At 42.2% G+C, this 24679-nt stretch overlaps 1 protein-coding gene across 3 annotated transcripts; it reads left to right on the top strand.

Annotated features, from left to right (window-relative positions):
- Positions 1 to 2166: 2166 nt before the first annotated feature.
- Positions 2167 to 20195, top strand: adad1 (adenosine deaminase domain containing 1 (testis-specific)). Of its 3 annotated transcripts, none has more exons than XM_042303138.1 (12): positions 2167 to 2297; positions 10786 to 10959; positions 11206 to 11346; positions 11450 to 11617; positions 11747 to 11821; positions 12022 to 12147; positions 17556 to 17679; positions 18140 to 18298; positions 18413 to 18645; positions 18954 to 19194; positions 19351 to 19483; positions 19698 to 20195. In XM_042303138.1, the coding sequence occupies exons 2-12, from the start codon at positions 10794 to 10796 to the stop codon at positions 19809 to 19811; spliced, it is 1680 nt and encodes a 559-aa protein (XP_042159072.1). In that variant the 5' UTR covers positions 2167 to 2297; positions 10786 to 10793; the 3' UTR covers positions 19812 to 20195. The 3 variants fall into 3 exon arrangements, with proteins under 3 accessions (XP_042159072.1, XP_042159071.1, XP_024238829.1); XM_042303137.1 differs by having other exon boundaries at positions 18128 to 18298; XM_024383061.2 differs by lacking the exon at positions 2167 to 2297 and adding an exon at positions 6020 to 6099 and having other exon boundaries at positions 18128 to 18298.
- Positions 20196 to 24679: the final 4484 nt, after the last annotated feature.

Genomic DNA, 24679 nt, shown 5'->3' with positions numbered 1-24679 from the left:
ACCTGATGTCACGTGACATAAGTATGATGATCATTGCATCATACTTAGCATGCATTAAGTCACTTTAGCATAGCTTTTTTTTGGATGCCACATTTGTCAAATCACCCTAACAACCTGTTATCTCACCCTTTTAAACGGAATATAATATGCTTGCTTATACAGGATTTGTATAGAGGCATTATGAAGGCTTTACTACATTCAAATTCAAAGTACTCATCATTCATCACTTATCAAGTGTTGCAACCTTGGCATGACCAGTGAACAATCTCAACTGGAGTCATGGACTATTTATAACTAGGCCTAACTGACATCACTGCCCCTCACCTGAGGGAGAATTCAAGAATAATTGACATTGGCCACTCAACAGTATTTACCACACAGTAAATTGTTCACTAGTTACAGTATACAAGGTCAGCAGCAGGTATGTTGTCCTGGACATTCGAGGGATACCAAGGGAGCATATTAGGTCCATGTGTAAAAAATATGACTTTTTATGGAAATTTGAGTTAAATGATGGGTTCCTGGAATTCAATCAAAGTGAGTATCCCATCCCTCACTGAGTCAGATGTTGAAAGACCTCAGGCTTTTCCCATGTTCTGTCTCTGACTATAACCTGTATACATTTCCTATCAATTTAATGTCTTTGTATGTCTTTCTGGGAATGAGTCATACGGGCAGAGTACGACTGGCAATCTGTGCACATGGAAGGACGACACAGCAGCACACACACACACACACACACACACACACACACACACACACACACACACACACACACACACACACACACAGACAGATATGATCCAGAGGGCACTGGTTGGCTAGGGCACAGGGCCACAGCCAGGGTCTGCAGACGGACATTAGGCCAAGCCCAAGTTAAAATCCTATTAGTTTGAGTTGGGAATCGGATTATCGTCGTCGAGAATCACTCGTCTGGCAACTAGGGTCTAATTTATGCCAATCAACGACAATTATTGAGGGGAAGGGAGCTCCTATTAGAGAACCTCATCCACTTAGTCTAATGAATGGGGAAGATTCAATCTCTGCTGTGGAGACGGAGCATTGGGGAGCTGCAGCTGGAGGCGATTGCTCCAGGCTGGAGAGCCAGTGCTGTTATTTATCAACAAGGGGGTGCTGTCAGGGCAAACATGAGCTGGGGAGAGGGCACTCTATGGTAGGGGCATTGCAGAGGCTAATGGCATATTTCTGTATTTCTCTGATAGAAATGTGTCACTCCCTAATCTATGGTCATCCATCAAAACAAATGAAAGATTATGAATTTGCTAACAAATTTCATAAACTAGGGATAGTTTTCTGCCCAAATCACACATGCCATTTAATACATTGAGGGATTGGCTTCTAGGGCCATCTAATGATGTGACTCAGACACCAAATGCAGAATTACAGTTCACATTCACCAAATGTAAAATTATAGGGTGTCAATGACTTTCTGTCACATCAGTTGCATTACATATTGAACACAGTAAATTGTTAGATTTTCTAAAAGGTAGATAGATATTTGTTATAAACTGTAGACGGGTATTGAAACAGAAGGGTTCAAATGTAGTCATGTATTTATGTGTAAATACTGCCCTCTAGTCTCAGAGTTGCAAATAGTAGGCTTGAAGTTCTTCACACAAAACAAGCACAAAGGTCCAATAATGCATTCAGTATCAGAAGAAAATCAATGACTTACTATGGCAAAATAAATGGTCCCTTTCTGTAATGAATGGCAAATGATAAAATCATATTGACAGACACACAATCATAGCCTGATCCCAGACAGGTTTGTGTTTTTGCATACTCAATTGTCATAGTCAAACTAAACATGTTTGGAATAAAAAAAATCCATAACGAGTTGCCAAGAGAGTACAAACAGACTTGGCACCCCGGCAAACACAATCCCCTCATCGCGCAAGGATGCCACATTGGCCACCCATTCAATTAGCCCTCAGCTGGAATCTATGAATGGAGATGAGCATCAGTGTTTCGTGGGTCAAACATTTTTCCATGCTACTATATATATATATATATTTTTTTTTTCTTCCTCATGCTGATCCTACTTAAATTCTAACGCAAATCCCAAGTGAGATATTTGGGAATATGGCCCAAAAAAAATTAGCATGGCAAAAACGTTTAGTGCCCTAATTTGCATTCACCTTGGTTTCGGAATGTTTTGACACGACACTCAAGAAATAACCTATCAGGGACCTGCATCCTTTAAAATTTCAACTGCATTCATGCAGAATCTGCTGAGTGACTGACCCGCTAGCCGCACTTGACATTCAAGACAGCAGGTAACGTTAGGTGCTGTTTTTGAATTAGCTAGCTGGTTATCAGCTAGTATAAAATGACTATTTTGGAAATGTTTGTCAATAGGTACCTAGCCAAGTAACTATTTAGCTACAGTAACGTTAACTATATCCCCACGTGCAATAACTAGCTTCAGACAGTTCTACAAGATGTTGGCTAACTCGCTACATAGTTAACACACGTTTTAGCAATCATCAAATTGAATTTGATTTTGACGACGTGCCAGCTAGGTAGATACCGTTTGTAAACGCAGAGACGCAGTAATGTAACTAACGTTAACTACATGACTAGCTACTGCATAGGCCGCGTTTACCTGATGACGACTGAGATCCGTCACGCGTAATTTCTAGTGATGTGCAGTTCGCGACTATTTTTACCGGGGCTGCACGCGCGCCACCGGCACCTGGCTAGACCTTCCTTTTTTTGGATAGGCCTAATTAAACATTTAATTATTAAAGTGATAGGCTGAAGAACTTTGTAGAATTTAGATATTTTGAATACACACATGGATTATAATAAACAAATGGATAAGACTGTTCTATTCTCTTTGATTTAGTTTATTTTGCAACTCAGACATATGACTGAATAAATGACATACTGACTGAACTGAATGAAGGATGAATTAAATGTTCAAATATGTTGGAATGATGAGTTTCAGGCATCATGAATGCTCTGCACTTTATTTGGCTAGTAGGCAAATAGGCCTACATCACAAGCTCTGTCGCGATGGAGGGAATAACTTATTTGGAGACTACCTAAGACCACTACAACAGAGTTATTGTAAAGTGTGGAAATAAGCTTATGCCAGATTTAGCCTACGTTTAACCTCTCCCTTGTTTATTTCAATGTCCATATGTCCATGACTGATTTTCATATAAATCATGTAAAATTGTTTTAAATTCATATTAACCCCTCCTACACAATATGCTTTGGCAAGATTTTTAGCGATGAAATATATATCAAAATAGTCGATTAAAAAAATATATTTTGAGTGTCAAAGACTACAGTGGTCATACGTAATTCATATAGTCATCAATTATTCTTCTATGTTTCATTATTCCTGGTAGATACTACTGGTTATGATTTATTATTCCTGGTAGATACTACTGGTTATGATTCATTATTCCTGGTAGATACTACTGGTTTTGATTGCAGATGGAGCCCAGAGAATGTGATGGTGCAATATTGAGTTAGTCATATTTTGATAAGGTGGATGCATGGGGATGTCCACGTCACCCAGAGATATGCCCATGCTGTGGAGATACACCTAGCAGACTGAAACTTCACTGTTTTAGGCATAATACAGCTAATGCTGTCCAGACTTGCACTGGCAAACAAATCCATTGCATTCGCTACCTAAATGTGAAGTAAACTCAACTGAGGAGTAATAGAGAATGGAGACTTTTAACTTGAAAACGTGCAGGATACCTCTTTCCTGTTTCCCTGACTTCAGTTTTTTTTAATACTGTGTTATGCTTTAGTGATGGGCATTCCGGCTCTTTTCAGTGAGCCGGCTCCTTTGGCTCCCAAACGGCTCTTTAAAAAAAAAAAAGTTGTATTTTTTCCAAGTTTTTCCAAGTTTGACTATGATTGGTGTTAAAACAATTCTTATTAAATGAAATCATACTCTACCTTAACCACAATGTATTTAAAAATGCATTGGTTTGTTATGAAAAATAATACTATTAAACATTTGCATTTAAAGTATAACTTTTTTAATGTATATCAACAAAGTACATATAAATGTAACAATTCAAAACGAACACAAACTTCTAACAGCATAATAGAATATTGCACCATATCAAAGAAAAATAAATAACAATTTGCAAAACTGCAGCATCCCACTTAAAACATTAAACTGGTCCCTCTTTTCTCTCTCTTCTTTATTGCCATGTTATAACCAGCAGCACACCGCAATGCTGACCATGTTTTGCTTTTATAAGAGATTTGCATTCAGAAATGCTAGCTGCCTCACTTTCGAGGGCCTGATGTGGTGTCTTCTCTCAGTAATTATTTGTCATGTTTTCGAGAAGACCATCTCAGAGGGAACGGATGTGGCCACTATGCAGAGTCTCCCTGTCATGACTTTAGATAGCCGTGGGTAGACAGAGGCCTTGTTCTTCCACCAGCTCAGAGGATCTGCAGATCTTTGGAGGAGGGGCTCCTTCTATTAGGATCGGACCTCCATTATGGCATCTGCTGAGCGATTCCTTCGTGCTGCGTCCTGGGTTGCTCTCTCGTCAAACAGCAGACGTTTGTGGCACTACTGCTGGTGCTTCTGCTCCATCTGATCCCTCTTCTTCCTGTTGCCCTGGTGCCTGAGCCAGCTGACTGCTGGGGCTGTCCCTCCCTGCTGCTGAGGTTATTCTTTGAAGAGCCTCATCAATCGTTCTGGCATCACTGAAGGCTAAATTCTTAAACCTGGGGTCAAGTGCAGAGGTTTCTGATAGCACGTGATTATATTCCATTCTGTGGAACTTTCTGTACATTGATGAACATAGGGTGTCCATCAACTCTGTCACATGTCCTGTGGTTACTTTGCTTCTCTCTGGCGGTTGGCTGTGATTCACTGCAGACCCTTACACAGGAGTATCATTTTTGAGGCTGTCATTTAGCTGAAAAGAGAGACCAGTAACTTATTAGTTCAGGTTCATGTTTTGTCTACTGATACTACATTCTCATCTACTGCTCATTTACATATATAATACAGGATTAAATAATGTAGTAATAACTGCTTACCGTACCTCTCTCCACTGATCTCCACAGTGACCTGCTCAAAGGGTTCCAGGACTCTGTACACCTCCTCCACCACCTCCCATTCCTCTTGGGTCAGAGTATCAACAGGTGCATTGACAATGGCCAGGGTAGAGATGACGGCATCCTTTGACTCAAGAAACAGCCTCAACATATAAAATGTTGAATTCCATCTTATATTGCAGTCTTGTTTAGGCCCATCTGGCATTGTGTAGACTTTAGTTTTTCAGCACCTACTGTGCTCCTGTGGAACTATTCCACAGCTGCTTTCACAGCTGCTTTCAATTTGTCCAGCTAGACATCGAAAAGTCTTCAATGAAGTGACATGTAACCGACATGTAAGAAGTGGTTACCCTTGATGTCCAGCAGTCAGTGGTAAGGCAAACTGCAGTAGCTTTTGGGACTATTTCCCGCACTGAAGCCTGTGTGCTCTCGTACAGTTGTGGAATAAGTGATTTTGAAAGTGTTTTCCTGCTTGGAATTGTGTACATTGGATTTAGACTATTGCTATAATTTCTAAAACCTTTGTCCTCCACGATGGAAAATGGCTGGAAATTGGTGGCAATCATTTTAGCCAATTCAATATCAATTTGGCCTTGTTTTGCTACAGACATAGACTTTGGCATAAACTGGTCCATAGAAGACTGCGTTGCTGTGGGTTGCGGAGTAGGCCTACTTGACTGAGTGGGGTGGCTCTATCACTAGCAGGCCCGCTAGTTTCTCGACCCTCCGCTACAGCTAGCTTCACAGTTGGGTGCACAGTTCGCATATGCTGGTGTAGGTTGTGCGTAGAACAGGCTTTATATGAGATTTTGTTTTGGCAAATTCTAAACTGCTCTAACATTGACTACATTATTAAAATGCATCCAAATGCTACTGTGCTTCCGACTCATTTTCCAGCTGTTGTTTTCACAGCTGTCCTTCCTCGATCTCCTCGGCTGCTAAGTGTGTGACAGTGAGTGAGTTGGCTCGGCCCTCCCTCACGCATCTTTGGTTCATTGGTTGACACTGCGTGTCTGACAGGAACAACAGGTGAGACTTAGTCTGAGCAGACAGTCAGAACGAATGTGTGTGCGCTTGAGCATTTAGGCCTATATTTAATTTTTTCGTTCTTTGAATTAGTTAATTCTATTAATTTAAATATGAGTTTTTTTTATAAATAGATTTGTCTCTTCTGATATGCGAGCCGGCTCCCAACGTACACCTACAAGAGCCGGCTCCCAACGTTCACCTACAAGAGCCGGCTCCCAACGTTCACCTACAAGAGCCGGCTCTTAGAGCCGACTCGTTCGCGAACAACCCATCACTCCTCACTTGCCGTATGGTGTACGTTTTTGTTTTGTTGGTGAGATGGAACTGCCAAAACTCTGAAAGGTATTATTGTACGTCATTGGTTCCTTCATGAACACCCCCCATCTCAAGCATCCCATTGCCCCTTTGAGTCAAAAGGGAAATAAAAGTATTTTGAGTTGTTTCACTCCCGACTGCCGAACACCTGCGCTCACCATCATTAACAGAACCAAAGGACACTGTCTACCGGTCGCCTCCCACTAGTACAGCAGGCGGGAGGCTGGAGCGACACCGTGTCGCCTCCGCCTGCTGTGTACTGGAGAAAACCATGCCCGACAGGCAGCGGCAAAGGACACTGTCTACTGGTGTTGCCCCCACTCTAACTACTCAGGCGCACAATAGGCGAAGGCGGGGGGCCATTGCTGTGTGCTAGCTAGATAGCTAGCACACGGTGTGGCTTCCGCCTGCTGTGTACCGGAGGCCTCCTTAGGACTAGCTGGCACACACTGTTCTTCGCTCGCACCTGCTGAACATCTGCCCTCACCGTTATTAACAGAACTGCAGGGAAACAGTGCCAGACAGGCAGGGGCGATGGACACTACCGGTGTGTAATTGATCATGCTGCAGGCAGCAATAACAGCATGGAGAAGGAAAAATACATATTTGCACGATGAAATTCATTATTGAATGGTGTGATGGAGACTAGAGGTCGACCAATTAATCGAAATGGCCGATTTTAATTTGGGCCGATTTCTAGTTTTCATAGCAATCGGTAATCGGCATTGTTGGACACCGATCATGGCCGATTACATTGCACTCCACGGGGAGACTGCATGGCAGGCTGACTACCTGTTATGTGAGTGCAGCAAGGAGCCACGGTAAGATGCTAGATGGCACTAAACGTATCTTATAAACTATCTTAACATAATCACTAGTTAACTACACATGATTGATGATATTACTAGTTTATCTAGCTTGTCCTGTGTTGCATATAATCGATGCGGTGCCTGTTAATTTATCATTGAATCACAGCCTACTTCGCCAAACGGGTGATTTAACAAGCGCGTTGGCAAAAAAAGCACGGTCGTTGCACCAATGTGTACCTAACCATAAACATCGCCTTTATTAAAATCAATACACAAGTATATATTTTTAAACCTGCATATTTAGTTAATATTGCCTGCTAACATGAATTTATTTTAACTAGGTAAATTGTGTCACTTCTCTTGCAACAGAGTCAGGGTATATGCAACAGTTTGGGCCGTCCGGCTCGTGAACTGTGTGAAGACCATTTCATCCTAACAAAGACAGCCAACTTCGCCAAACGGGGGATGATTTAACAAAAGCACATTTGCGAAAAAAGCACAATCGTTGCACGAATGTACCTAACCATAAACATCAATGTCTTTCTAAAAATCAAAACACAGAAGTATATTTTTTGAAACCTGCATATTTAGTTAAAAGATATTCATGTTAGCAGGTAATATTAAACTAGGGAAATTGTGTTACTTCTCTTGCGTTCATTGCACGCAGAGTCAGGGTATATGCAACAGTTTGGGCCGCCTGGCTCGTTGCAAACTAATTTGCCAGAATTTTACGTAATTATGACATAACATTGAAGGATGTGCAATGTAACAGTAATATTTAGACTTATGGATGCCACCCGTTAGATAAAATACAGAACGGTTCTGTATTTCACTGAAAGAATAAACGTTTTGTTTTCGAAATGATAGTTTCCGGATTTGACCATATTAATGACCTAAGGCTCGTATTTCTGTGTGTTATTATGTTATAAATAAGTCTATGATTTAATAGCGCAGTCTGACTGAGCGGTGGTAGGCAGCAGCAGGCTCGTAAGCATCCGTTCAAACAGCACTGTCCTGCATTTGCCAGCAGCTCTTCGCTGTGCTTCAAGCATTGTGCTGTTTATGACTTCAAGCCAATCAACTCCCTAGATTAGGCTGGCAATACTAAAGTACCTATTAGAACATCAAATAGTCAAAGGTATATGAAATACACATGGTATAGAGAAATAGTCCTATAATAACTACAACCTGAAACTTCTTACCTGGGAATGTTGAAGACTCATGTTAAAAGGACCCACCAGCTTTCATATGTTCTGAGCAAGAAACTTAAATGTTAGATTTTTTACATGGTACATATTGCACTTTTACTTTCTTCTCCAACACTTTATTTTAGCCTTATTTAATCCAAATTGAATGTTTATTTATTTATTTGAGACTAAGTCGATTTTTATTGATGTGTTATATTAAGTTAAAATAAGTGTTCATTGTTCATTCAGTACTGTTGTAATTGTCATTATTACAAATATATATATATATATATATATATATATATATATATATATACACTGCTCAAAAAAATAAAGGGAACACTAAAATAACACATCCTAGATCTGAATGAATGAAATATTCTTATTAAATACTTTTTTCTTTACATAGTTGAATGTGCTGACAACAAAATCACACAAAAATGATCAATGGAAACCAAATTTATCAACCCATGGAGGTCTGGATTTGGAGTCACACTCAAAATTAAAGTGGAAAACCACACTACAGGCTGATCCAACTTTGATGTAATGTCCTTAAAACAAGTCAAAATGAGGCTCAGTAGTGTGTGTGGCCTCCATGTGCCTGTATGACCTCCCTACAATGCCTGGGCATGCTCCTGATGAGGTGGTGGATGGTCTCCTGAGGGATTTCCTCCCAGACTTGGAATAAAGCATTCGCCAACTGCTGGACAGTCTGTGGTGCAACGTGGCGTTGGTGGATGGAGCGAGACATGATGTCCCAGATGTGCTCAATTGGATTCAGGTTTGGGGAACGGGCGGGCCTGTCCATACCATCAATGCCTTCCTCTTGCAGGAACTGCTGACACATGAGGTCTAGCATTGTCTTGCATTAGGAGGAACCCAGGGCCAACCGCAACAGCATATGGTCTCACAAGGGGTCTGAGGATTTTATCTCGGTACCTAATGGCAGTCAGGCTACCTCTGGCGAGCACATGGAGGGCTGTGCGGCCCCCCAAAGAAATGCCACCCCACACCATGACTGACCCACCGCCAAACTGGAGGATGTTGCAGGCAGCAGAACGTTCTCCACGGCGTCTCCAGACTCTGTCACGTCTGTCACATGTGCTCAGTGTGAACCTGCTTTCATCTGTGAAGAGCACAGGGCGCCAGTGGCGAATTTGCCAATCTTGGTGTTCTCTGGCAAATGCCAAACGTCCTGCACGGTGTTGGGCTGTAAGCACAACCCCCAACTGTGGACGCCGGGCCCTCATACCACCCTCATGGAGTCTGTTTCTGACCGTTTGAGCAGACACATGCACATTTGTGCCTGCTGGAGGTAATTTTGCAGGGCTCTGGCAGTGCTCCTCCTTGCACAAAGGCGGGGGTAGCAGTCCTGCTGCTGGGTTGTTGCCCTCCTACGGCCTCCTCCATGTCTCTTGATGTACTGGCCTGTCTCCTGGTAGCGCCTCCATGCTCTGGACACTACGCTGACAGACACAGCAAACCTTCTTGCCACAGCTCGCATTGATGTACCATCCTGGATGAGCTGCACTACCTGAGCCACTTTTGTGGGTTGTAGACTCCGTCTCATGCTACCACTAGAGTGAAAGCACCGCCAGCATTCAAAAGTGACCAAAACATCAGCCAGGAAGCATAGGAACTGAGAAGTGGTCTGTGGTCCCCACCTGCAGAACCAATCCTTTATTGGGGGTGTCTTGCTAAATGCCTATAATTTCCACCTGTTGTCTATTCCATTTGCACAACAGCATGTGAAATGTATTGTCAATCAGTGTTGCTTCCTAAGTGGACAGTTTGATTTCACAGAAGTGTGATTGACTTGGAGTTACATTGTGTTGTTTAAGTGTTCCCTTTATTTTTTTGAGCAGTGTATGTGTATATATATGTGTAAATCGTCCGATTAATCGGTATCGGCTTTTTTTGGGGGTCCTCCAATAATCGGTATCGGCGGCAAAAATATATATAATCGGTTGACCTTTAAAAAAAAAAAACTTTATTTGGACCTCTAATGGAGACAGCTTTGTAGACCTTAAACCTACAGTCTGCTCAACAAACAAACTTGAGAACGAATCATTTGGGGTGCTGCAGTTTGCAAAATATATTGTGCTTATCCCCCCCCCCCCGCATGGCAGTCAAGCAATGCATTCCAACTAGGTAGCTATTCTCTCTTACCAACAACTTCAAAAATGTGTAAATACTGCCCTCTAGTGTCAGTTGCAATCACAGTTCAATAACGAGCAAAAGAGCAGAGAATGGTATCCAGGCTACTAGAAGTTGGGCGAGGCGTGATTGCAGTCCAGTGCAAAAACCTATGACCAACTTTGGGAAAATAACACACGGCTGCTATGTATGAATAACATGTTACTCTTTTTCTACAGTTTCCAAGATGGCTTGGACTCGAGGTGGATCATTTCGTGGTTCTAGGGGTGCCAGCTTTGCCCAAATCCTCAAGAAAAATATTTGTGCCCCACCTGGATTGGCAGTGGCATATGTGTCTCCGGCTGTCTCAGAAGTTAACAAAAACCTCTTTGACCCGGCATGCAACACCAATTGTAAGCTTAAGTAAATGTTGTGAAAGGGATGGGTTCGGTTGGTTTGTGCTTACGGGGGATGGGTCCTGTTGGTGTGAAAGGGATGGGTCCTGTTGGTTTCTGTGCTTACGGGTGATGGGTCCTGTTGGTGTGAAAGGGATGGGTCCTGTTGGTTTCTGTGCTTTGTGAAGGTGAAAATGGCCACCCATCCCACTTTGGCACTAGCACCAGAAACTGATGTTTGGTTGTCTTGTTGTTCTGCCACAGGTGGTGGCATCAGATCGAAAAGCATTCCCCAAGAGTTGATTGACCGATACAAGCGGGGTGAGACCCACGCAGTGTCAGCTCTTTACCAGCTCTCTCAGGTTCTACAGTTCCAGGTTGAGTTAAAGGAAACGGTAACCACAGGTACGTCTCAAACCATGTCCTCCATTGATCCTCCATCCATAGGCTCTTATTCATGGCAGTGTATATACATGTTCAGTAATATGATGTGATGATGACTGTCCAGGTAACATCCCAGGCTTCTACTTTGCCTTCTGTGTCGTGATTGACGGGGTGAAGTACAAGACTGGGATGGGGATCAATAAGAAGGAGGCCAGGGCCAGTGCAGCTCAGCTGGCCCTTGAGGACCTGCTGCCCACCTTGGATGGAGATTCTCTGCTTCCAGAGGCGTTGGGTGAATAGCTGTACCAACTAGTTTGATGAAATGTCTGTAATTGGAAATCGATTTTCAATTCAAATTCAATGTTTTAGGGAATGGTTTGTATAAATGGACTGTCAATATAAGATGTGTGTGTGGTTTCAGATGGCCCTCCTCCCTTGCCAGTGAAGGAGAGTCAGTCTACAGGCTCAGAGATCCATCCTAGAAGAACCATTTATGGCAAGTTATTTATTTTTTATTATTATTAATAATTATTTAATTATTCAGTTATTTTATTTATGTTTTGTAGTTGTTGGAAAGCACATTGTTTGTCAAAGTTGCTTAAAACTATTGGATTTTGATCTGCAAACGATGACATGTTAGGGGTTGTTTCTGGACATTAAGCAGTGATGGTGTTTTTTCCCCCTACTGTACCGCAGAGCGTCAGAACCCCATCAACGAGCATGTTCCCCAGGCAGTGAGAGAGCTGCTGAGTAAGCTGATGGACAGCTACCCCGAGGTCTCTGCCTGCAGGAGCACAGTGGCAGCATTTATCACTCAGTCACGTAATTAAGGAGGCACTGGGAGACACACTTTTTCCATGTCTGGTTATATATTGGCTACATTTAAATGTTATATACAGTACTGTGCAGAAGTTTTAGGCAGGTGTGAAAAAATAGACATGTTAATAGATTATATTTAGCAATCAACTAAATGCAAAGTGAGTGAACAAGGAAAATCGAAATGAAATCCATATTTGGTGTAACCACCCTTTGCCTTCAAAACAGCATCAATTCTTCTAGGTACACTTGCACAAAGTCATAAATTATAGGCATATACAGTGCCTTGCGAAAGTATTCGGCCCCCTTGAACTTTGCGACCTTTTGCCACATTTCAGGCTTCAAACATAAAGATATAAAACTGTATTTTTTTGTGAAGAATCAACAACAAGTGGGACACAATCATGAAGTGGAATGACATTTATTGGATATTTCAAACTTTTTTAACAAATCAAAAACTGAAAAATTGGGCGTGCAAAATTATTCAGCCCCTTTACTTTCAGTGCAGCAAACTCTCTCCAGAAGTTCAGTGAGTATCTCTGAATGATCCAATGTTGACCTAAATGACCTAATGATGATAAATACAATCCACCTGTGTGTAATCAAGTCTCCGTATAAATGCACCTGCACTGTGATAGTCTCAGAGGTCCGCAGAGAGCATCATGAAGAACAAGGAACACACCAGGCAGGTCCGAGATACTGTTGTGAAGAAGTTTAAAGCCGGATTTGGATACAAAAGATTTCCCAAGCTTTAAACATCCCAAGGAGCACTGTGCAAGCGATAATATTGAAATGGAAGGAGTATCAGACCACTGCAAATCTACCAAGACCTGGCTGTCCCTCTAAACTTTCAGCTCATACAAGGAGAAGACTGATCAGAGATGCAGCCAAGAGGCCCATGATCACTCTGGATGAACTGCAGAGATCTACAGCTGAGGTGGGAGACTCTGTCCATAGGACAACAATCAGTCGTATATTGCACAAATCTGGCCTTTATGGAAGAGTGGCAAGAAGAAAGCCATTTCTTAAAGATATCCATAAAAAGTGTTGTTTAAAGTTTGCCACAAGCCACCTGGGAGACACACCAAACATGTGGAAGAAGGTGCTCTGGTCAGATGAAACCAAAATTGAACTTTTTGGCAACAATGCAAAACGTTATGTTTGGCGTAAAAGCAACACAGCTCATCACCCTGAACACACCATCCCCACTGTCAAACATGGTGGTGGCAGCATCATGGTTTGGGCCTGCTTTTCTTCAGCAGGGACAGGGAAGATGGTTAAAATTGATGGGAAGATGGATGGAGCCAAATTCAGGACCATTCTGGAAGAAAACCTGATGGAGTCTGCAAAAGACCTGAGACTGGGATGGAGATTTGTCTTCCAACAAGACAATGATCCAAAACATAAAGCAAAATCTACAATGGAATGGTTCAAAAATAAACATATCCAGGTGTTAGAATGGCCAAGTCAAAGTCCAGACCTGAATCCAATCGAGAATCTGTGGAAAGAACTGAAAACTGCACAAATGCTCTCCATCCAACCTCACTGAGCTCGAGCTGTTTTGCAAGGAGGAATGGGAAAAAAATTCAGTCTCTCGATGTGCAAAACTGATAGACATACCCCAAGTGACTTACAGCTGTAATTGCAGCAAAAGGTGGTGCTACAAAGTATTAACTTAAGGGGGCTGAATAATTTTGCACACCCAATTTTTCAGTTTTTGATTTGTTAAAAAAGTTTGAAATATCCAATAAATGTCGTTCCACTTCATGATTGTGTCCCACTTGTTGTTGATTCTTCACAAAAAAATACAGTTTTATATCTTTATGTTGTGGCAAAAGGTTGCAAAGTTCAAGGGGGCCGAATACTTTCGCAAGGCACTGTAGTCAGGTGTATGATTAAACAATTATACCAAACAGGTGCTAATGATCATCAATTCAATATGTAGGTTGAAACACAATCAGTAACTGAAACAGAAACAGCTGTGTAGGAGGAATAAAACTGGGTGAGGAACAGCCATACTCCGCTAACAAGGTGAGGTTGCTCAATTCAGTTTGTCAAAAGTCATACATACCATGGCAAAACTGAGCACTGCAACAAGACATAAGGTCTTTATACGGCATCAGCAAGGTCTCTCCCAGGCAGAAATGTCAAGGCTGACAGGGGTTTCCAGATGTCCAAGCTCTTTTGAAGAAGCACAAAGAAACGGGGAACGTTGAGGACCGTAGACGCAGTGGTCGGCCAAGGACACTTACTGCAGCAGATGAAAAACACATCATGCTTACTTCTCTTCGCAGCCCGAAGATGTTCAGCAGTGGGACCCTGGTACACCCATCTACTGCGCGGAGAAGTCTGGTCAGAAGTGGCCTTCATGGAAGACTTGCGGCCAAAAAGCCATACCTCCGACGTGGAAACAAGGCCAAGCGACTCAACTATGCATGGAAACACACGAACTGGGGTGCAGAAGAATGGCAGCAGGTGCTCTGGACTGATGAGTCAACATTTGAAATATTTGGCTGTAGCAGAAGGCAGTTTGTTCGCCAAAGGGCTGGAGAGCGATACACAAATGAGTGTCTGCGGGCAACTGAAGCATGGTGGAGGTTCCTTGCAAGTTTGGGGCTGCATTTCTGCAAATGGAGTTGGGGATTTGGTCAGAATTAATGGCCTCAATGCTGAGAAGCACAGGCAGATACTTACGCATCATTCAATACCATCAGGGAGGCATCTGATTGGCCCCACATTTTTTTCTGCGGCATGACAACGACCTGGAAATGATGGTATGGCACCCACAGACCCCTGATCTCAACATCATTGAGTCTCTGGGATTACATGAAGAGAGGGAAGCACCTGAGGCTGCCTAAATCTACAGAAGGACTGTGGTTAGTTCTCCAAGATGTTTGGGCCAACCTACCTGCCGAGTTACTTCAAAAACTTTGTGTAAGTGTATCTAGAATAATGGATGTGTTTTTGAAGGCAAAGGGTGGTCACACCAAATATTGATTTATGTAGATTTTTCTTATGTTCACTCACTTTGCATTTTGTTAATCTAAACTATTACCATGTCTATTTTTGAAAGCATTCTTACTTTAAAGCCTTTTTTCACAACTACCTTAAACTTCTGCACAGTACTGTACACACACAGTGTATTTGGAAAGTATTCAGACCCCTTGATTTTTCTACATTTTGTTACGTTACTTATTCTAAAATTGATTAGTTCCCCCCCATCACACAATACCCCATAATGACAAAGCAAAAACAGGTTTTTAGAAATGTATACAATTTTTACAAAAAAAACAAAACCTCAAAAATGTACATAAGTATTCAGACCCTTTACTCAGTACTTTGTTGAAGCACATTTGGCAGCGATTACAGCCTAGAGTCTTCTTGGGTATGACGCTGCAAGCTTGGTACACTTGCATTTGGGGAGTTTCTCCCCTTTTCTTCTATGCAGATCCTCTCACTCAAGCTCTGTCATGTTGGATGGGGAGTGTCGCTGCACAGTTCTTTTCAGGTCTCTCCAGAGATGTTCGATCGGGTTCAAGTCCAGCCTCTGGCTGGGCTACTCACGGACATTCAGTGACTTGTCCCAAAGCCACTCCTGCATTGTCTTGCCTGTGTGCTTAGGGTTGTTGTCCTGTTGGAAGGTGAACCTTCGCCCCAGTCTAAGGACCTGCTCCAGAGCGCTCAGGACTTCATCAAGGATCTCTCTGTACTTTGCTTCGTTCATCTTTCCCTCAATTCTGACTGGTCTCCTGGTCCCTGCCGCTGTCAAACATCCCCACAGCATGATCCTGCCACCACTGTACTTCACCGTAGGGATGATGCCAGGTTTCTTCCAGACATGACGCTTGGCATCAGACCAAAGAGTTCAATCTTGGTTTCATCAGACCAGAGAATCTTGTTTCTCATGGTCTGAAAGTCTTTAGGTGCCTTTTGGAAAACTCTAGCGGGCTGTCATGTGCCTTTTACTGAGGAGTGCCTTCCGTCTGGCCACTCTACCATAAAGGCCTGATTGGTGGAGTGCTGCAGAGATGGTTGTCCTTCTGGAAGGTTTTCCCATCTCCACAGAGGAACTCTGGAGCTCTGTAAGAGTGACCATCATCGGGTTCTTGGTCACTTCCCTGACCAAGGCCCTTCTCCCCCGATTGCTCAGTTTGTCTGGACGGCCAGCTCTAGGAAGATTGTTGGTGGTTTAACACATCTTCAATTTAAGAGTGATGGAGGCCACTGTTATTGGGTACTTTCAATGCTGCAGACATTTTTTGGTACCCTTTTCCTCGATAAAATCCTGTCTCGGAGCTCTACAGACAATTTCTTCGACCTCATGGCTTGGTTTTTGCTCTGACATGCACGGTCAACATTGGGATCTTATATAGACAGTTGTGTGTCCTTTCCAAATCATGTCCAATCAACTGAATATACCACAGGTGCCTCCAATAAAGTTGTATTAACATCTCAAGGATGATAAATGGGAACAGGATTCGACTGAGCACAATTTCGAATACTTATGTAAATAAGAGTCTAAATGCTTATGCACAATTTATTTTTTATTTTATTTTTTACTTCATGGATTTTTCCCCCAATTTTAGTCTAAAATAAAATACCCCACTCTTCCTGCCTGAAGCAAGGATATGCATATTCTTGGTACCATTTGAAAGGAAACACTTTGAAGTTTGTGGAAATGTGAAAGAATGTAGGAGAATATAACACAATAGATCTGGTAAAAGATAATACAAAGTAAAAGCCAACGTTTTTTTTGTACCATCTTTGAAATGCAAGAGAGAGGCTATAATGTATTATTCCAGCCCAAGTGCAATTTTGATTTTGGCCACTAGGTGCCAGCAGTGTATATGCAAAGTTTTAGACTGATCTAGTGAACCATTGAATTTCTGTGAGATTTTCTATCAAGACTGCCTAAATGTGCCTAATTTGTTTAGTAATATTTTTTCATGTTCAAAACTTTGCAGTCTCCTCAAATAATAGCATGGCGTTTTTTCACTGTAATATCTACTGTAGTAGATAGTATAGTTAGATGAAGAATTTAAGATTTCTGCCAACATCAGACATGTCTATGTCCTGGGAAATGTTCTTGTTACTTACAACCTCATGCTAATCGCATTAGCCTACGTTAGCTCAACCGTCCCGCAGGGGACCCACCGATCCTGAAGAAGTTTTAAGAAAAAACATTTTTTTTGCTTTTTCATTATAGGATATTGTGTGTGTAGATTTCAGAGGATTTTTATTTTATTTAATCAAATTTTGAACAAGGCTCTAACATAACAAAATGTGGGAGAAGTCAAGGGGTCCGAATACTTTCTGAAAGCACGTTTGAATTATATTAGATACATTTTAAGTTGCTATTATGAATGTTACCGGTAAATGTGTTCTCTGTGCGTGGATCATGAACATCTATCTAGCCAGTGGATGTGAAGTGGTGGCCATTGGAACAGGGAATTACAACACTAAGGAGAGCGCTACACCAAATGGACGGGTTCTTCACGACTCCCATGCAGTTGTAACAGCAAGGAGATCACTGATGCGGTACATTTATCTCAATCAGTGTATTCATGAATATGAAAAAAACATCCCTTCAAAACACCCTTTTTTCTTTCTATCCAGGAAGCAAAGATGGTTGTGAGGAAGTTTAAATTGTTCTTATGTGGTTCCTGTTGTATTTCCTGGAACTCTTCCATGCTCTGAGAACACTGCTTAGATCATGTAAATTACAACATCGTAAGTCAGTCAAGGGCAATTACAAATGAACCTGACAAAGCTGGTTATATTTTTTTCCAACCCCTCACTACAACCCAGCGATATTCAATAACAGTTCATTCATTCATTCATTCACTGCCTCCTACAATGTTCTCCCTATAAACTTTAGAGCACCAAGATTCCATATAAATATTCCCTTATTTCACATTACTTTCAGGGTACCAAATATGCATTAGTTTGTAGTAGTTATACCTGTATAATCATGTTTTATTTGCAGTTATCTGTACAGGCACCTGTTGCTGTTCTTTAGTAAGAATCGCAGCCTTGAGGAGAAGTCCATGTTCCAGCAGGACAAGAACACCAAGCTGCTCAGTCTGAAGAGCAACACCACGCTCCACCTGTACATGAACCAGATGCCCAAAGGAGCTGCCCAGATCCCATCCAATCTGTTAGTGACTGGCAACTCTAAAACTCCTTATGCCCCACCAGTACTCAGCTAATAGCCAAGTTGATATTTTCCAGCCTGTGTGTCCCTTCAGCCTTGATCTTTTTCTCCCCTCAGGCGCCTGAACCCCCTCTCCATCTCAGCCTGGGAGGTGAACAACCAGATCAGCCTGCACGTGACGGTGGAGGGCAAGGTGTTCTCAGTCTTCTCCCCCACCTTCGACCAGGCCGCCTCCAGGGTGGTTAGCATGTCGGCCAGTGACAAGATCACCCAGTGGCAGGTGCTGGGTTTCCAGGGAGCCCTGCTCAGTCACTTCACTGAGCCCATCTACGTCAGCAGCATCCTCGTAGGCAAGTCCCTCAATCATAGGTTACACCTCAATAGTCTGAAAAGCAGTGTTTCTCAACTCCAGTCGTATGTAGCCCAGTGGACAGCACGTTTGTGTTCAATCTCTGCACTAACACACCTGATTTAACGCATCAACTGATCAGGTCATCGAGCACGTAAGTTGTATCAGGTGATGTAGTGCTGGATTGGAACAAAAATGCTCATTCTCTCCTAGTCATTCCTTCTGGGCTGATTTCAAAGAATATATTTCTTTCAAATGGTGTAAAATGAAGGTGAGTGCTTCTGCCATCGTCCTCATCCTCAAATGCAGGCGACGTGAGCTGCTGTGACGTGCGGGGCATGGAGATTGCGGTGAACCAGCGTGTGGACGGCATCACCCCCCGCCTACCCATGTACTACTGCGTGTACCGGCCCCACATCAGCTTGGTGCCCACGGCGTGCCCTGAGGGTGGCGCAAACACCAACGCCCAGTGGAGCCACGGAATCAACTGGAGCCAGGGGGACGTCTCCCTGGAGGTGGTGGACGGCCTGGAGGGCAAGACGGTGGAGGCGTAAGACTATTTCATAGTCAGACTTTCCCCAAATGTTCTGAAATAATATGAACTTCATGATATGAAATAGGCCCCATTCTGACTTGAAAACCCAGGGAATCTACAGGTGATCTTTTAGCTGATTCTTCACAACGGCCATGTTGATTTGTGTGTCAGGTCTCCGTTTAAGAGTGGCCCTGCCCTGGCCAGTCGCCTGTGTAAAGCAGCCATGCTGAGTCGCTTCAACCTGGTGGCCCAGGAGGCTTCAAGACGGGACCTGCTAGCTACAGTCTCCTACAGAGAGGCCAAGGTAATAAAAACGCTCCTCTCGTCTCCCCCACCACGGTTGGGCTCCATTCAATTTGAATTCATGCCCTGCCCACTAGCTCCACTAGGAAACCATGAGTGGGTGTGGGACAGGATCAATTACAAACCCTCTCAGATGTTACCTTTCACAAACGTGTGAAGTCTCCTGTCCCATTGTTTAGCATTAATAATCCATGTCCCATTAATGGGTTTTCTAGATGATGGCCAAGCCCTACCAGGAGGCCAAGAGTGTGCTGAGGTCCTACTTAGCGCAGCAAGGCTACGGCTCCTGGGTGGCCAAGCCTCCAGTGAGCGATCACTTCAGCATGTGAGAGGACCCCAGCGTGACTCTTCACTAAAAAATACATTTGTGAAACTTCTCCACCTACACTTGAACAGAAAACAACATCAAAAAGCATACCGCAGGACAAATGGGAGCATAAAATAATAGGTTGACATGATGCCCTTAAACTGCAAGTTAATCTTCCATAGCCTGTGAAGTTAAGATTATTATGAAAAATGGTTCATGAGATTTTATTTGTTTAATGTGTTTATTTTTTATTTTTTAGGTGTGTCACAATTTGTTAGAAGGCACAAAAAACACGTTTCTGAAAAAGTTTTTCTCATAGATTTTTAATGTTCTATTTAGTTCTGTGGTCACATTGTTGTGCATTATGCTTTGAGATAAGAAATTGAATATAAATAAACCTCTCAAATGATAAAGGTTTGGCAATAATATCAGTAGATTTAATTGATTGTGTGCTTTTTGACAAGGAACTATGCCATTCAAAGTTGAAGGTAAGACTTTCTCTGTAATACAGCCAAGATATTGTATGAACTAGTCCAGTCAACTCTTGTGGCTAACAGGAATTCATGCAATGATCTTCATTATGCATGCAACCAGAGCAATTCAAAACATGATTGAATTTAGACTAAGGCTCTGCAATGCATTTAAATCAATCATCCAACGTGCTCTCATCAGGAGTTTGCATGCACCTTGACATTGCACATGAGAACAAGTCAATTGCATACCAATGTATTATCAGTTTGTAGGAAGTCATGTTGTGTGTCAGAGGTCCGTAGTTGTGATTTTGCCTTGCATTGATACCGCCAGTGGTTTCACAAGCTGATCCCACCATCTAAGAACGAGCACGGTCTTTACTATAAACACACACACAGGAAATGCTATGGTTTCCTGTGCAGGCGACGCAGCATATCATATCACTCGTTTTAATGTTTACACGGCCCTATTTTGTTGTATTAACCTGGCTTCTTTTTACTTCCTTGTATACAGGAAGTCTCCCGTGCATTAAGGGACCCGACGCTCCAGGATCAAACACCTGAATAGTATGTATGAACCACTCTAGATCTGCTGTTTGTGGCATGCCTGGATGGGTTATCATGTAAAGCCTGGTATTTATGCAAATATGCTGCAAGGCTGGATGCAAAATTGTTCATAGTGAAGGTGTCACTGTAGTGACATGAATGGAACACATTGATATTGAAACTGTCTTGATACGAGCCTTGGACGCTGATGTCCGCTCAGATTTACATTGTCATTGTTTATCTGAATTACATGTTAAACATTGATTGACGAGTGACTACTGTCAAGGCTTGGTTTGGATGTATGGAATTGTCCTTTCATGTCAAGCTAGTATATAGAAGATACTGTGGTGTATGAGGCATTTGGTTATTGACGTATTCAAGTCAAGGCGGTTGTCCAAACGGGGATGGCCGAAAACTCTGCTGGTACACAAGGGGTTGGCCAGAGTGGGTCATTATCTGATTCTTAAATCACCGACTCCCAAATAACTGATCCAGATCCTTGTTATCAGAAGGTGTGTGAATCATATAATTGGAATAGTAATGAATAGGATCTCTGTGATGAAAGTGCTTGACACAGCAGCCCCGTTGAAATAGTAGATGCAGAGATAAACAGGATATCCAGTTCTCTTGATGTGGTCGCACACAGCTTTTTAGGCCTACCTCTCATTTGGGTAAGCTAGATTTAGGTCATACAGCCCGTGTTTAGAATAGTCATGTTTGAGGCACAATGTTAAGATCTTGATCCTGGAAAACGTTTCCTGTTCACATAAGATGGGTGGGTGGCCTGACGCATACGAAGGGAAGGATTGGCAGTAGAATAAAGTCAACCCGCAGATGCGTTTGTGTGCTTGTAGCCTTTTGAGTGGTTTACACATTACTGGAAGGCAGCTATTTGGGCTATGTTTTAGAACAGCAAAATGACTGTTTAAACCCGTCTAAGATTCCAATGTGTTTAAGGAGCTTCAACACATTGCATTAGCTACATCATATTCATACTACTGGTGATGTCAATGGGTTTTCTTTTAGGCCAGGTGCAGGAGACCAGCCCACCGTAAACATGAATCACTACATTACCCGAGCTTGAGGTTAGAATGTCATTTACATTTACTACCATTTTGTGGATGAGAACGAGCTCATTTTCCATCCATGGACTTTAATTGTTTATTGCCCTATAACTGAGAAGGGAATTCCCCCTCCTACAGAGGTCACCTATAGGAACCCACCTCCTAAGTTGGCCTGCCTTTCACTCTCGATTTTAGCATAGACCTGGCAACAATTTGTTCAAACCACAGTATGACTTACCATAGTACACAGTCAGATATTGTGATATTCCATTGAAACATACAGTAGGAGACGGAAGGAAGCTCAGTAGAGATGAATTTAGATGCAGCTGAGAGCTCCACACCTCCGAACTATCCCCACATGGGCCGATAAGTAATTTATACTTGTACAATGAAGTGGTCCCACGAGCTGCGAACGTAGGAGCCCACCTAAGTCTAGGCAACGAGGATTCCAGATTCGGGCAAAAGGGCATTAGACTCTTGGTCTTACTGCGCCAAACTCTAATTCACATATAATTAACGATAAAACCAATCAATTGAAATGCATCTTATTTGCTACATTAGTGTTAGCAATGTTTAACCCTAAAAAACCAAGTCAATTAATTTAAAATACTTTTAATTGCAAATTTATTATCAAGGTTATAGGAACAGTCCATGTGTAGAAATCAAAATATAATAAATATGTAATAAATACATAAATAAATAACTTAATTAGGGCTTTTTAGAAGCTTAAATACATTATAGTTAACAGACATTGAGAACTCAAACACTTGCATTCAGAGCAGTTCAGGCACAGTATATGGATATCACATCATTAAACATAACCTACAGTAGCGCCTTCCTTCATTATGTAGGGCTTTCATACCAGGTTAAGGACATCCAGTTAGACATATATATATATATATATATTTTAAAAGCTGGTGTTACACAAATTGTTAGAGATAATATATAGTATCAGTGCAATGACAATCTACTTCCTGTGACCCCATCCTCCCCCCATGCAACTGGGAGCTAGAACCTATTTTATCATGGGGACCGTTGGGCAGATAGAGCTTTAGCTAAACTGATCATATTCTCCATGAACTCCTTGCAAGACTTTTTGGACAGCGGGTTCTCACGGCTGCATTCTGACGAGTCCGTTCTCTGAGGAGATAAGGTATGATTTAGTCTTAACGCCATGTAAAGTGGTACACCAACTTATATGAGCTGACCTGTTTACTGAGAAAATATATTTCTATATATTTTTTGAAGTGGCAAGACATTTAGGGAAAGTAATGAGACTTACGATATCATCAGATGTCTTTTGTAGGACCGTCAAAATCCTGTTGATATGATGCTGCAGATTTCTGTTGTCATTGAGGTGGTTCAGTTGTTGAATAGAACAGGCCAGTGCTCCAGCAATGCTTTTCTGCAACCGAGAGAAAGAGACGTAACTGTTTGCCCTGGGGCTCTTTGCTTTTGTGACATGGAAAAAGAGGCTGTGGATTAGCTGTGGTGAATTGCACTGCCAAGACGGGAGTGGGTTTTAGTTGTTCAAATTGCTATTTGAAATGAGTTGAAGCACCGTCTGCAACCTTGCTGTGTTTCCTGTACTAGTGGTCTTCTATGAACCATCGAAGCAGAAATAATGCTTTAGCAAGTCAGAAACCCAGCTAGGGCTAGAGGCTACATGTGAGTGGAAAGGTTAAGGGCTACTGTGTTGTACATTTGCAGATATCAGTTGTTGAACATGTTTAGTTAGCCTTACCTCTACATCCGCTGGAGACGGAGCATAGAAGAATGTACCTTCTTCTGGCTACAGGACAATATGGAAAAAGAGAGATGTTAGTTGATCACAGAAATACATTAAAATTATTTGAACACCTCTTATGTCATGAAGGGACTTACACATGTAATATTTATTTGTAGTCGTTCGATTCCTTTTGCAATTTTCAAGAAATTGTTAGCCGGACTTCCTTGAAGACCAACTGAGAGAAAAAGCATCAAAAAGGCAATCCTGAATATGTTTTCCATGATAATCTGAAGGTCTTGTAGGCAGAGTCCTGTGAGGTGTATACGAAGGGAGGTCTGGAGTCTGTAAATGTTTGTCATCTTAGATTGTTAGCAGTCTTTTATATACCCTGCTGTGTGGAAAATCAAAGGGCGGGTTGAATTTATTGCTCTAGATATTACCACATGCAAGCAGCTATATTTTTCCTCTTGATGACTGTTGGGATTTTTTCTTTGCATAGTTGTTACAAGGTGGTAAAATCCCCTTGGTGACATATAGTGGCACAGCATTAGACTGTACTCAGTAGATAGACTTTTAAATTTGTGGTGGTGAGGGGTGATTCTTGAGCTGACGTGTGGGTTTACTAACGTGTCATCTGGAGTTTGTGGTCGTTGGTCAGTTCTGAGCATCACTTACAAAAGATTTTCTCTCCAAGGAAAGGGAGATACCTCTAAATATCAAATGTGTTGCTTTGTCCATAGCGTCCTTAAAATATTCCCATCTCTGGTTAAGATGTGCCAGTTGAAAAGCCATTACAACAAAGAAACTACAACACAATTGTGCATGCAGAGAGCCACATTTTTCTGCAAAGTTGCTTCAGGATCAGTAGCTATTATTTTCCCTCAACATGTGATCAGTTAATTATGTTGCTGCCAACGTGTGATCACTTGTTGATCACGCGGCAGGTAGGCTAGTGGTTAGAGCATTGGACTAGTAACCGGAAGGTTGCAAGGTCAAATCCCCAAGCTGACAAGGTACACATCTGTCGTTCTGTCGCTGAACAAGGCAGTTAACCCACTAGGCCGTCATTGAAAATAAGAAT

This window comes from Oncorhynchus tshawytscha, linkage group LG21 (genome assembly GCF_018296145.1).
Source record: "Oncorhynchus tshawytscha isolate Ot180627B linkage group LG21, Otsh_v2.0, whole genome shotgun sequence".
Lineage (NCBI taxonomy): Eukaryota > Metazoa > Chordata > Actinopteri > Salmoniformes > Salmonidae > Oncorhynchus > Oncorhynchus tshawytscha.
Note: the sequence above shows the minus strand (reverse complement) of the source record. Positions and strands in the feature narration are given on the sequence as shown.

What these genes read in the sequence shown, in the direction of transcription:
- adad1 (XM_042303137.1), top strand. Translation starts at nt 10,794, where the DNA reads ATGGCTTGGACTCGAGGTGGATCATTTCGTGGTTCTAGGGGTGCCAGC. An exon ending in CCCGGCATGCAACACCAATT is followed by an intron (nt 10,960 to 11,205) that starts GTAAGCTTAAGT and finishes GTTCTGCCACAG; the next exon opens with GTGGTGGCATCAGATCGAAA. An exon ending in GCCCAGATCCCATCCAATCT is followed by an intron (nt 18,299 to 18,412) that starts GTTAGTGACTGG and finishes TTCTCCCCTCAG; the next exon opens with GCGCCTGAACCCCCTCTCCA.